This window comes from Elgaria multicarinata, chromosome 1 (genome assembly GCF_023053635.1).
Source record: "Elgaria multicarinata webbii isolate HBS135686 ecotype San Diego chromosome 1, rElgMul1.1.pri, whole genome shotgun sequence".
NCBI classification, from domain to species: Eukaryota; Metazoa; Chordata; class Lepidosauria; order Squamata; family Anguidae; genus Elgaria; species Elgaria multicarinata.
In genome coordinates this window covers 56,347,342-56,361,274 of record NC_086171.1, presented here as the reverse complement: position 1 = coordinate 56,361,274, position 13,933 = coordinate 56,347,342, and the positions used below count along the sequence as shown (strand labels likewise).

Sequence of the window (13,933 nt, the reverse complement as noted above, 5' to 3'; positions counted from 1 at the left end):
CCTTTTCTATGCAACTGTTAAAGATACAGGAGCCCTGTCCTCCTTTTCATATGGTCACCCTACTCTCACTGGAACAAAGGGGCTTTGAAGCCAATGGATCTAAGGCCACCTTCTTTCCTGGCTTACCCCATTTCTGCAGGTGTAGCATAGCATTGTAGGTATGGAAGGGGCTCAGTTACTGAGGGCCTCTACATCAGACATACACCCCTCCCACCCACCCACCCATGCACCAACAGAGCTCCTCTCCACCAGCAGAGGGCACCTCCGCCCCAGCCAGAGCCTCTTCTGCTAGGGTGACCATATGAAAAGGAGGACAGGGCTCCTGTATCTTTAACAGTTGCATAGAAAAGGGAATTTCAGCAGGTGTCATTTGTATATATGGAGAGCCTGGTGAAATTCCCTCTTCATCACAACAGTTAAAAGTGCAGGAGCTATACTAGCGTGACCAGATTTAAAAGAGGGCAGGGCACCTGCAGCTTTAACTGTTGTGATGAAGAGGAAATTTCACCAGGTTCCCCATATATACAAATGGCACCTGCTGAAATTTCCTTTTCAATACAACTGTTAAAGATACAGGAGCCCTGTCCTCCTTTTCATATGGTCACCCTATCTTCTGCCAGTAAATCTGCGAGTTTGGATCGCTCTGCCTGTTACTGTCACTAAGAGAGCAGGCATCTTGAATCCGTTCGTTTTATGGATCATAAACACACTCTGGGTGCACCTTCGTGTATTAATCTTTGCCTGACAACTGGGGCCTTTTCTACACCTAAGGGTTATCCCAGGAAAATGGAAGGATCGTCCCTGCCTGCTCCCGGGATCCCCAGTGTGGCATTTGGATGCACAGGAACAATCCTGGGATATAGGGCTGGTGTACACATGCCCTGGTTCTCACAGTCATTGCAGGCAGAAATACCACTGGCTTTACCTACTCCGTGTTTGCAGAACTCTCAAAAGCTTTCCAACAATAAGATTGCCTTTTGGCTCCTCAGCAGGACAAATCATGGTGCCAAGTATTATTATTTATTTATTTATATAGCACCATCAAAGTAGCTTTTCTAACTCCCTAATGCAATACCATTAGCTGTGAGCGTGGCAAAGAAAGCCATAGGTATATCAGGGAATGCTGGGTAGGATTCTTCTCTTCTTTCCGTCTCCTCTAGCCCAGCTCTTTTACATTTTAAGTGGGCAGCGCCCTCTGCTGTTTAATATGAGAAATGATGCTGGGAGCAATGGGCCCTGTGCAGGCTAGCTATAGGGTCTTTGTCTTCTTTAGGATTTAATAATAATAATAATAATAATAATAATAATAATAATAATAATAATAATAATAATAATAATATTTCTTACCCACCTCTCCATTTTGATCGAGGTGGGGAACAGCAATAAACGATAAAATACATAAAACTGAATTAAAACATAATATACGTTGTTAAAAACATCCTAAAAAACATTCTAAAAACATCTTAAAATGCCACTGGATAGGCTTGCTGGAAGAGGTGAAGATTTCTTTACCTTTGTCCTATTCTAACACTTTTAAAAATGCCACATCCTTCCTCTTTTTTTGACTCCACAGCAGAACCAGGGGGCATGCGGACTTGACATCATAGCACAACACATATCTGAGAAACAGTACCTTGCTATAGCACTATGATAACTTAGGGGTGCAATCCTATGCACATTTAGACAGAAAATAGCCCTATAACTCCCAGCATTCCTCAGCCAGCGATGGAAATTGTAGGATTTTTCTCTGTCTAGACATGCATAGGATTGCATCCTAATTGTTTCCAAATATCGGGAAGTATAACATGAAATAATAGACATCCTAGGAGCAAACAGCTTAGGAATAAAATACCTGTTACTTGTCCCAAAGGTAAATAGCAAAACTGGTAGTATATACGTCACTCTAAAACCCACCTACATCGATGGGTTTACTGACTACGGTCAAGGATAAAAATCCACTTTGGTTGTAAGGCAACTCTGTTTTATTGAGTGTAATACGGCTGTACGGAGAGAGTTCTGCAGACAATGAACTTCTCTGCTGGCAGTGTGGAAGGCAGGTATGTTTATACATATTAGCATCTTAACCAATTAGCACTTGGCAAAATTCTAAAGCAAAACAAAGACAGATCAAAGAAAACTTCTTCATTATACCTTGTGATTGATTCATACTATGGTATAGTATCAGCCCTCTCGCCTTGTGAAACATATTTTTTCTTCTTGTTATGCCCCCGTAACTTGATTATTTTTTGTTAGGTTCCACAGTTTTGCAAACCTAAATGTTGCTTATTACCCTCCCCCCATTTTCTATACCAGGTAAATAACCTACTGGTTAATTAATGGAGCAATCCCAGATGCTGTCTGGGGGTGGGGACATAGGATTGTTCGGTTTATGGGCTGTGAGATTGGAAACAGGGCTCTGAGCTCAGAAACCGCGCTTCCCGCCTCCTCCCCCATCAGAGCCAGCGTGATGCTCTCTGCGCCGGCTACATCTCCACGCTCGGAAACAGAGCACGGAGACGAGAAAAAGGTGCGTTCCCAGAGGAGGAGAGGGGAGGAATCCTATCGCCGACCTCAGCCTCCTTCCCGCTCCATCCCTGAAGCCTCCGCTAGACGGGCCGTGCGCCTCCTGCTGTGCATTGGATATTGGTAAGCCTCTTGAGTTTGGAAGCTTACGAGTACCCAGTGCAGATCATATAGGCCCTTATTTTTTATTACATTTCTGTTCTGCCTTTTTTCACTTTACAAGATACCCAAAGTGGCTTATGTGATCCTCCTCCATTATCCTCACAACAACCCCGTGAAGTAGGTTAGGCTTCGACTTATCTAAAGTCACCCAGTGACCATCAAGGCTGGGGGGGGGGGGGAACTAGAACCCAGATCTTTGGCATCCCAGTCTGACACTCTAACCACCCTACCCCACTGGAAATGGTAGCGGACCATGTTGACCGTCTTTGTTTCTTCTCCTTGCAGCTAGCATTGAAGGCATCTCCCACCTATGAAGGCTTTCTGGCCGCGCTGTGTGTTGACGGATACGATCCTCGGGACGGCGCTTTCTTGAACGGAATGCAAAGGGACCTTGATAGCTACCTACCAGCCATGGAGAAACAGCTCGGCATCTTGGACACGCTGTACGAAGAATATGGGCTGGAGAGGGATGAAGTGGTGTGAGCTCTGGCCAAGCCAGGGCCTCCCAAATTCAGGGATTGCGTCCATTAACATAGCTTCTGTTCTAGAAGGCTATTTCTGTTCCTTTGTGTTTTTGCATACCTGGGAAGGGACTCAAAGCGTCCGCCTTTTTTTATATACATTTTTTAAAAACGCTTGTTTGTGTTTAAATGCAGAGGTGCTATATATCCTGGGAAGGTTGTTGCTTGCCTTCGGGGCGAGCCCCTTTGGCCAGATCCCGTGGCAGGCCAACCGGGGCCAGACCTCCAACAGCTGCAGCGTTTTGTATCTTTGGCCTGAATCATTCAGAGCTGATCTATACTGGGGGAATGATTACCGATTCATAACGATGTAGAAGCAAGAGCAGAGTTTAGCCTGGCAAGCCCCACATCCCATGCAAGTTAAGTGTCCACGCAAGTCTTCCTTGGAAGTTAAATCACAGCCAGAAGCCAGGGACTAGGGCCGCAGCCACCTACACGCACACCATGACTTGACTTCAGCCCTGAACATTGAAGCGGTCGCTCAGCTGTATCCATCCCCGACGGGGCTCTATCCGTTTGCAGTAACTAAGGTTCTGCCCAGTTCTCCTTGCCATGATGACAGCTGGCTTCTTAATGTTATTTGGGGTGTGTACAGGAGCTGCCCCTATTTCCAATTTGGCGTTTTAATGCAAAGTCAGAAGTACCAGAAAAATCTCTGTGCTTGGCCTGGTGACCATTTGCGATTGGTCTTGGCCTGGTGACCATTTGCAGTACAGGTAGATGTGGGGAGGAGGGAGGGAGGGAGTTTGCCATGAGATGTGTGGGAAACGGGTGCAGGGAGAATGGACCTGCTTGCCCACCCCCATTGGCCCCTGCAGATGCTCCCTCTTAGCTCAGGCAGGCCCAAGGCAAGGCCTTCTGCTGCCTGAGGCGAGAGAGAGCACATGTGCTAATCACCGTTGCCTCACCACCATCACCGCCCCCTTGCCCTTACTACGTCATGCCTGCACCCCTTCCCTCGTTATGTGCGTCCCCCCACTTCCCCTTGCCTTGTTGCTCCCCATCCCTTACTTTTTTCATCACTGCTGCATCACAATCGGGAGAGCCATGGGCCCGGCGGGGCTCTGGTGAGAGCCCACCCACCCATCCCACCTGTTGTCCGGCTCTCGCTGAGAGGATTCCCAGTGTGAGCCAGAGGGCAGACGGCTGAGGGCAGCCCCCTGTCTTCTGTTTTGCTGTGAGGTTCCCCTCAGAGCAAAACAAAAGACGGGTGTCTCTCTTGCTGTGGCATTAACCTCAGCAGGAGAGTGGGATTGGGCTTTCTGAAGCACCCACTGAGTGTAGCTGCTCTGGAGAGCCCCATCAGCCCCCCTCTCCCAGTAGCAGAGAGGGAGGAGTAGCACAATTTACTGTGCCTCCCAGTCTGCCCCCTGAGGCAAGAGCTTCACCCCGCTTCAGGCGAAGGCCTTTAGTTTGGAGGGCTGTTCAAAACCAAATCGTATACATTCTATGTCTTTACATCGGACATGTTTTGGACTACAATGCCTGTCTTCCCTCACCATTGGGTGTGCTAGCTAGAGCAGATGGGAGTTGTAGTCTGAAAAACTTGGAAGGCCACAAGTTGCCCACCTCTCCTTTAGATGGATGAAATATCTACCACATCTGGATTATGAAAGGCTAGTTTTGGAACCAAATCCATGCTAGTGGGCTGGTGAACAATCCCTAAAAGCATTGTCTGCTTAAAGTAGCCACAAAAGGCTTAAGTGTAATTAAGAATAAATCAGCTTTTTCTTCCCACTATTCTTGTTTAAAAGTACAGCCCGGATATGAAATCCACAGACTGCAGTAGTGTTAATGTCAACCTATTTCTGATCACCTATAGACAAGTGAATTCAGGATTTTACTTTTTATATAATACAGGAGTGTGAAGAAGCAAAATGTCCAGAAGAATAGTGGTCAACATTTTTGGATCAAAGGGCTACATATACTGACATTGCCGCCAGTATGTCAGTATGGCGAAAACCAGCCTCTGCTGCCATCTTTCTCGCTCCCTTCCCAACAAATTGCCACCGCAGCCTCTGTCTCTGGTCCCTTCCGCTGGTTCTTCTGCTTCCACCGGTTCGTCTGTCATGTTCACCTTCCTCCTGTTGCCTCACACTTTCCCTACACAAAAAGTGGGGGGTACTTTGCTTTCTTGGCAAGCTCAAGAATCATGTGTCTCACATCTGGAGAAACATAGAGGCCTGGGGGGAAATGTTCTGTATGGCAGTTGGGAGCTATGCAGAAGCTACTCGAAAGCTTACTGTAAGGAAGGAGATTTGTGTGGTTACGACTAGTGCTGGGCCGAAAATTTTGCCCATTCCATTTTCAGCATTTTGGGCAAAAGTGGTTGGGAGAGGTGAGGGTTTCGGAGAATTTTCTCCTTGGGGAAGGGACAGGTTTGCCACATACCCCTTTAAATGTAGCCAGTTGTTTTAGGGGTCTTGTTTCTTTTTTTATTTTTATTTTTTTCAAATCATCCCTGGCATTTTCAGGAGCCCAGGAGTTCTTCCTGAGTGCTTATTGGAGAAAGTGAGGTCACATGGTCTCCAATAGACATTTAGTAAGAACTACTGGGCTCCTCCAGATGTCAAGGGAAGGATGATAGTTTTAGAACAACTAAAAAACAGGAAGAAGGGCTCTCAGCGACCAGCTACACTTTAAAAAAGTATGTGGAAACCCTGGCCTTCTCCCCAAGGAGAAAAATTCTCTCAATTCCCCCTCCCCTGCAAAAGAGGCATTATTTTTTCTGTCACTTTCACAGGGTGGGGGGGAATTCCAAGAATTCAGGGAGGGAGAACATTCCCAAATATAGGGAGCAGGATTTGGCCCAGGACTAGTTACTACCCTACCATCCCCAGATTCTCACGTACTTGCAGAGGTGTGTGGTTATGGTGGGCTAAATAACATGTTGAACCAGGATGCAGTGACCAGCTCACAAGATTACAGTTGCCACTTAGTAAACTTATAAGGGTGCAATCCTGTGCCATCAAATGCATCCCAGGACAGTATTGTTGTAGAACAGGTCCTTTAAAAAACGATTTATAAACCCATATTATATACGAAGCATATCTATGGATCTCTGTTGCTTTTAGAATAGAATATTGGGAGCACTGATTTAGAAAGAAAACACTAAAGAAATTCTAGAATTAATTGGCTGGATTGGGTGTCTGAATTTAGAGGTCAAATGATATTTTGGGGTAACAAATTGCCAATCTGTAATCTGGAAAATTGCGCTATTGACTAGACAAAAGTGCTACTATTCATACATCCCTGTTTTCAGCTAAGTCAACAAGATTACTCCAGCTTGATGTAAATTGCAACAGTTTAATAACTTGGAAATTCTTCTTCGTGGTCTCTGTGCATCACACATATAGGCTCTGTGCCTGCGCTGAGCCTTGCTTCCAGAATCTTCCATAGCTGAGATCATTTTGGGTGGGAACCCTGCCCCCACCATCCCACTGCACATGCTCCAACAGGTTCCCGTTTCCCCCTCAGTTCAATGTTTAATAACTTAGAAAAGATGTAGATATTTTCTGAAAAATAATGTTCTTTTATGATATTGAATGTTGGCCTCGATAGCCACCATGCTTCTGTCAAGAAAAATTGCCAAGTGGTGGTAAGGCCTAATGGGTGTGACACGAGAGATACAGAACCCATTAGGTGGGGATTGTAAACAAAACCAAAAACTACTTTGCCTGGTGAGGGAAAACAGCTGGTTTCCTGACTCCTTGCGAAGTGTGAGCGTTCCACAAGATAGCAAGCAGAAGTGTTTGTGAGTGAGAAAAATGATGCGAATCTTTCAACTGAACTACACAATGCTTTGTGTTGACAGCTAAGAGCTCAACGTGTTTCATCTCCAAAGCATTGATGTGACTTACGTCACATGAACAAAATGCCGTTGTAAGCTTGGCTGCCTTGTGAGACCCTGGTACATTCCCGACATCTGATTCATTTTTAAAGGCTGGCGATTGTATATTCTCAGGGATTTGAGCAGCAAGGCAAAAATCTAGTAGTTCTCGATGTCTGTAAAGAGAAGCTGATTGTTCATTTAAATATACTGTAGATCACTTTAGACCTCCTTGAAGCTGTATTTCTGTAATAAGCAGGCTGTTCGGAACATGTTTGCATGAGACATGAGAATCCAAAAGCAATCAGAAGTACTGTGTATCAAATACTGCTGGTATGTTTCAACTTGTAAACTATATCTTTATAACGTAGCATAAGACTTGGATTTAATCAAGATCAAAAGTTTTTATTCAAGATTTTCTTTCCCCCTCCCTCAGAGGTGGCATGTATTACATTGATTTGATATTTTGTAATATTCCTTTATTTTTAAGACATGGTTAATTACAAAAAGAGGTTTGAAAACATAGTTACATATAATATTCTGATGATGCATTATACTAAAATGCTACAAGTTTTCACATTATACTAATGCTTGCCAGGTACAGTGAGAGTCTTGATGTTACAGCAGGACTCTTAATTTAAAATAATTACTTTTTCTTTCTTTTTCAAAGACAAATAGGGTATCATAGTAAAAGTCATGGCAGGAAAACTCTATAATTATTATTATTTCCATTGCTCCTGCTTCATTGAACCTACTGCATGGCTTGAAAATGATCAATACATCTTCAGCAACTGGACATTGTGAAACAATCTAAAGATGATAAAACCACAGAAGTTACCACAATGGCATGTTGAGCCCAATCCACAACACACTGAAATTAACAATAAAATGTCTTCTGATTTTTTTTTATTGTCTTGAGCTTGCTGTAATCTGGGCCGGGGGTGGGTATAGAGCTCCCCAGTCAAAGTGAAGCTGGCTTCCACAAGAGCTGCATACGTGCACTATCATGTAAATGTCCACTAGCCGGTGTGGTGTAGTGGCTAAAAGGTTGGACTGGAAGTCAGGAGATCCTGGGTTCTACTCCCCACTTGGCCATGGGAGCTCACTGGGTGACTCTGGGCCAGTCAGACTCTCAGCCCAGCCTACCACACAGGTTTGCTGTTGTGAAGATAAAATGAAGAGGAGGTTTCCTTGGAGGAAAAAAGGTGGGATATAAATGCAATAAATAAAATACTGGTGGAATTAGTGGTGTGTCTGATATCAGGGGTAGGTCCTGCACAATCTACACCACACCTGAAAGATATTGTAGAGCTGGAAAAAGCCAGCTAAAATTATCAGGGGCATCTCCCCTATGAGGGAAGGTTACAACAGCTGGGATTGTCCAGCTTGTGGGGAAAAATGGAGGCTAAGGGGAGACGTGATGGAGGTGTACAAAATTACGCATGGTGTTGAGAATGTGGATAGGGAGACATTTTTCTCCCTCTCCCATAATAATAGAACCCAGGGTCTTCCCATGAAGCTGATTGGTGGGACAGTTAGGACAAATAAAAGGAAGGAATTCTTCATACAGCACATAGTTAAACTATGGAATTCACTACCACAGATAATTGATTTGCCACCAATTTGGATGGCTTTAAAAAGTGGCTGGATAAATTCCTGCAGAACACTATCAATCTCCAGCTGGGTATGATCTTAATGTACACTCATCCTGCAGAAAATCTGCACCCCAAACCATTACATGACACCTCAGCTGGGAATGAAACACCAAAGTCTCTGCCTTTTCATAAAAGTAGGGGTGTTGTTCCCAGCCATTTTCACTATGGGGCAGCCTTTCACAACTTAGAGAAGATGGTGCTCATCAGTGTTGGCTTTTTAAAAATACATGTGCCGTCAACACTTTTTCTAAGCAGAAGAAGACAGCAAAGATCTATGAATGCTTTTTGATGGCTTCCTAAAGTTTTGACTTAAGCCACAAGTGACCCTCCAGCTGGGGTGATCTGTTCATGCAGAGTTGGATCCAGGATCTGCTTTCTGCAAGACAAAGGGTTCCACGTCCAGAAGTTCCATCTGCCTGATTTCTAGGGATCCCCTCCCCACACATACGCCACATGGAACCCCATTCGGTAGTACCTCCAGACTCTGTGTAGCATTTTCAGGGGGCTGGAGAAATTGCTGTGGCAAAAGAAGAATGGGGGGGGGGCACTTTAATTTTTCTGAAGATTTTCTTTTTTACTTCTGGAAACCTTAGTATTCTCCAGAGCCTGATGATAACTTCCTCTTGTGCACAGCTAGTGCTGTTTTGGCAACATAACAATCCATGCTTGGAGAATGCCGCTAGTATATAAGGTCCTGGATAGTGTTCATATTAGGGAGGAAGTATGACTGAACTGCGCAGTAGAGAATTAAGGAACTGGGTTTGCAAATCAATTATCTGAGAATTCCAGCTTTCCAAAAAGCAAGTTTCTAGCCCTTATTGTTCTATAGGCATTGGTTGATAGTGTTTTTAGGGTTTGTTTTTTTAAGAAACAAAATAATGAGAATATAAAACTAATAAACCAATCAAAAGCGTTAGGAGAAGGTAATAAGTAATAAGGTAAAAAGACTAGTCAATGGTCATTGCAGGACTCAAGCATGCCTGCATATCTGGACAGGTGTCTAATACGCCCATGCGTTCAAAGATGGATAGGGGTCTCAGGTCTGTTGCGAAGGTAGATTCGTGGACAAAGGCTTGTGATCTAGAAATATGGAGGGGAGGGTTAATGCTGAACAGGGGCATCAGTGCCCCTGCAAACATAGCTCCTTTCATGCCCTTGGTACTAATTGAAACAGATGAAATCATAAACATTCCCTTCGTTTTGACCTTGAGTATTTGAATTAGTATAGTGTAGCTTTTTGTGGCTGCCCATCATTGCACGCTGAGCCAAATGGATTTGAGGTGTGTCTAGATTGAGGGTTCCTGGCTCCAGGTGTTTGGGGACCCTTGGGCAAGTCACCCTCAATAGCAAGTCACCTTTTTGGCACCAGGTCAAGACTTTTCTCTTCTCCCAGGCAGTTAACAACATATGCTGAGTTTTTTAACTGACCCCAAAACAGTTGTTTTAAATGGATATTGTTGTTTTTATGTTTTTGTTGGTTTAAAATATATATATATATATATATATATATATATATATATATATATATATATGTGTGTGTGTGTGTGTGTGTGTATTTTTAATGTCCACTGTTTTTAACTTTTGTAAACTGCCTAGAGAGCTTCAGCTATGGGGTGGTATATAAATGTAATAAATAAATAAATAGGCCCCTTCCTTCAGGGAGTCTCCCTTTTCACCCCCAATCTCACCAGCTGCCCTTCTCATCATTCCTGCCACTTGCTTGCTTGATGGGCAGTGAGCCAGTGGGTGGTGGCATCTCCTGCTCCTCCTCACTGGGCCAGAGAAAGAGGCAGTGAGCAAGCAGTTTGCCGTGGCAAGGAGCAAAAGCCGCTCCAGGGGACTCGTGTCCATAGGGCCCTGCTGGAGGGTGGGCCCTGGGCAACTGCCCCACCATGCCTGCCCTTGTCGCCAGCTCCTAGCACTGCTAGGCCAAAGGCATTGTGCAACTGCAACTTCTTCCCCCCCTTAACAGATCTCCTGTAGTAAATAAAAAGAGGTGGAAGAAGCCATAAGAGAGCAAGGCAGGATTATGAGTGGAAGACAAGAATGACGTCTCCTGAACACTCCCTGCAAAATTCCATGAATGAGGCATTACGATTGCATGCTAAAAAGCCTCATCTAGAGGAACCCTTTAAATACATGTAGCTGTAGTTAGGTTTTCCCTTCCCGGTCTTCTCTAGCGGTCGGATTGTGGCTTCCTGCCAAACCTATCCCAATTAATTTAGCATCTGTTTTCAGGCCTGATATTGTCTGCCCGTATCTCGTCTTCAGAGACTAGACATGTCTCACATATTTTCCAATAGGTCATAGTTTTCCGCTTGGTTTTTGCTTAACAGCTGGCATCCAGTCTCCTTCGTGCAACCGAGAAGCCATTCATCACGGTTGGGTCCTGCTGGGCCTTCACCAGGGCACAATTTTGATTCTTTCCCTGTAACTTGATATTGGCTCAGCGAGCCCAGGTACTGTAGATAACGTGGAGCCTGACATTCAGCGACTTCTTCAGCCCACCACATATTAGGGGAATTCCATCAAACCAGAAAGCTCAATCCAACGGCAATAGGGATAAAATTAGAGGGGCAGGGCAGTAACTGCTATTTTTACACTGCTCTAGGTTTCTGTGGGCTTTCCGTGGCCTGTGAGGTCAATTCCCTTTTGCCTGCAAGTCTCTTGGTTGCCTAAATTATCCAAGGAGACAAGCTTTGGGACACTGCCATGGTTCACCCCTCTAAATAAAGTGCGGAAACTTCTGATCATATGCCTAAGTTAGGACTGTTAAATATGTGGCCTTCAAGCCTGGATATAGCATGCGGTTGAAGCCGAGCCGGATGGGTGTACCATAGGAGAAACCCGTCCATTCTGAACTGCTGACAATATGGAAAACCCTCCTTAAGTTACTCAACAACATTTCTCCTGAGCGATCCTAAACTGAAATACGGAGAAATCAGTGAACTGGAAAAAAAGGGGTGGGAAAGCTTCTAATCGTTCCACTATCAATAATCTGGTACAGGTGAATGAAATGCTTAAGAAGTCTTTAATATACTATGTGCCAAAAACAATCTGTATACCTCAAATAAATTCTAACTGTGTAATATTATATATAAACTCAAATAAAAACTTTAAAACCAAAACAAACCAAACGCGTTTCAACCCAATTTGGGTCTCAGTGGTATAATGGAATTTACATACATATACAGTACAGAAAGATATTTTGGAATTGTCTTAGCCTGCAAGTCAAAAAAGCATAGCGTTAGCCATATTCTTGTTTATACTGGAGCTACAGGTTTACAGAAAAATAGTTCAAAAGTCTTTATTCCTTCTTAATCTGTGTTTCTACTTACCACTACTCTGTTGCTTCTTTTTTAAAAAGGCTAAACGGGAGCCTACTACGTTCAAGTTCTTTTGACACACTGGTAGCTTTTATATACATGCCCTCATGTTTCATCTAATGAGGTGATTTTAAAATGGCATGGAGCTATTTTCTAGAATTGAAAGTGCAAACAAAAAACATATTAACAGTTTTTAAAGAATTCCTATGAACTGAAGTTGGCAGTGTATATTTTAATCTAAAATACTTGAAGCTACAATACTTACATGCAACAGGTCTGGCACTACTTGTGATCAAAACTGTATGTTCTTACACAGGCTGCTAGCGAAAACAGAATACTAAGTTGTTTGAATCCTTATGTACTAGTGAAGGCAGTTAAAGCCCAGGTGTGGTAAATTGGGGTTATTATACTCCTAACCAAGGCTAAAGCTAAAGAAAACATTCATTCTAAATTGATGAATGGGGCTCATTGTCAAATTAACTGTAGCTACCAAAAATTCCTTGTATGTCAATTAATTATCCCTGCAGGTAAGCATCACCAGTTACATTGCAAACTCAACTAGAGAGACACACATAGCCAAAAAGTCAGTAGGACTTCAAGATAGCAAAGTATTGTCAATAAAATGGAATACAGAACAATCAACTCAGAGTTATAGTCATTAAACTTAACGCATAGCCATCCAATTGATCTCCTCATTTAGGCCAACTGGGGATTTTGTCTTTAGGGTGAAGATCCAAAAAACTTCACATTGTTGAAGTATACACTGTATGGGCCTAAATGGGCCCCAGTTGGCCTAAATGAGGAGATTTCCCCCCATTCTACTTCAGCCTCCATGCAGAGGGGGTGAATTTTAGAGTAGATCCATGGAAATGGGACTTAATTGCAAGTCCTTCTTCAGTCTAACTAATTCTAGATCCAACCTACGGTATTTTAGATGTATGTACACACAGAGAGAGACGTACGTGTGTGTGTGTGTGTGTGTGTGTGTGTGTGTGAGAGAGAGAGAGAGAGAGAGAGAGAGAGAGAGAGAGAGAGAGAGAGCGCTTTGGCTATGGGGCACTATAGATGTATAATAAATAATCAATACTAATAATATTTAGATTCCCATGCTCCCCAGCTACAGAACCTTGAAACAAAACCAAAGCAAACCTCCAGATTTTATTTTTAAAACTGCACTGAGAACTCATCCTTTCACATACAGGAAGCTAGAAAAGCAACATCAAAGTAATGGAGAAGAGGAACACACACACACATCTCACAAAGTTCTTTTTTTTAATGCCTGGTTCTTTGCCAAAAATTAAATAAAATAAATATGTAATGTAATTTCCAGTAGGAGTGCATTCCCTTAATACAATTTCCATTGGCTGACCCTATCAGACACAACATCTCCTTTGCTGAACAAATTGCCATAGGCCTTCACTCTTAACTGGCTCAGTGATCACAAATGCAATCAAAACATACCAGAATACTTCTTGCTCCAGTCTGTTAGAGTCTGGACTGTTGCCAAATGCCAATATAGAAATTAGAATGGGTGGATGGGACTGGACATCACTGTGCGTCTCTCTGAGGATACAGTCCAGCACATGAACTTTAGAAATGAAAGACAAGGAGGTGGTGGTGGTGGTGGGTTTCCAAGGAAGGCCTATTTGCTTTTCCCATTACCATCCCCCGCACACACACCATTTTCTGTTTGGGGTTGGTTTTCCCGGACAAAGTAAATTGCGGGATTTTCTAATGGATTTAGCAGACACCCACTATTAATCGCTGGTGAACTGACAAAGACTTCACATTTAGCATTTGTCTTCAACCTTTAGCCCTTAATCAAATATTTCCCAGGAATCAGCAATTACTTTGCAACATATGGCTCTTGGGGGGAAAGTTGCCCACATCTATTTGTCTCAAACCCATGCTTTTGTT

The 13,933-nt window shown here is 43.5% G+C and overlaps 1 protein-coding gene across 2 annotated transcripts in view; it reads left to right on the top strand.

Annotated features, from left to right (window-relative positions):
- Window positions 1-7,940, top strand: part of PLEKHA8 (pleckstrin homology domain containing A8) — a 36,671-nt gene extending 28,731 nt beyond the window's left edge. For both annotated transcript variants that reach the window (XM_063128644.1, XM_063128652.1), the window contains one exon: window positions 2,971-7,940. In XM_063128644.1, coding sequence (XP_062984714.1) covers window positions 2,971-3,168 — 198 coding nt within the window. In that variant the 3' untranslated portion in view covers window positions 3,169-7,940. The remainder of the gene's footprint in view (window positions 1-2,970) is intronic.
- Window positions 7,941-13,933: the final 5,993 nt, after the last annotated feature.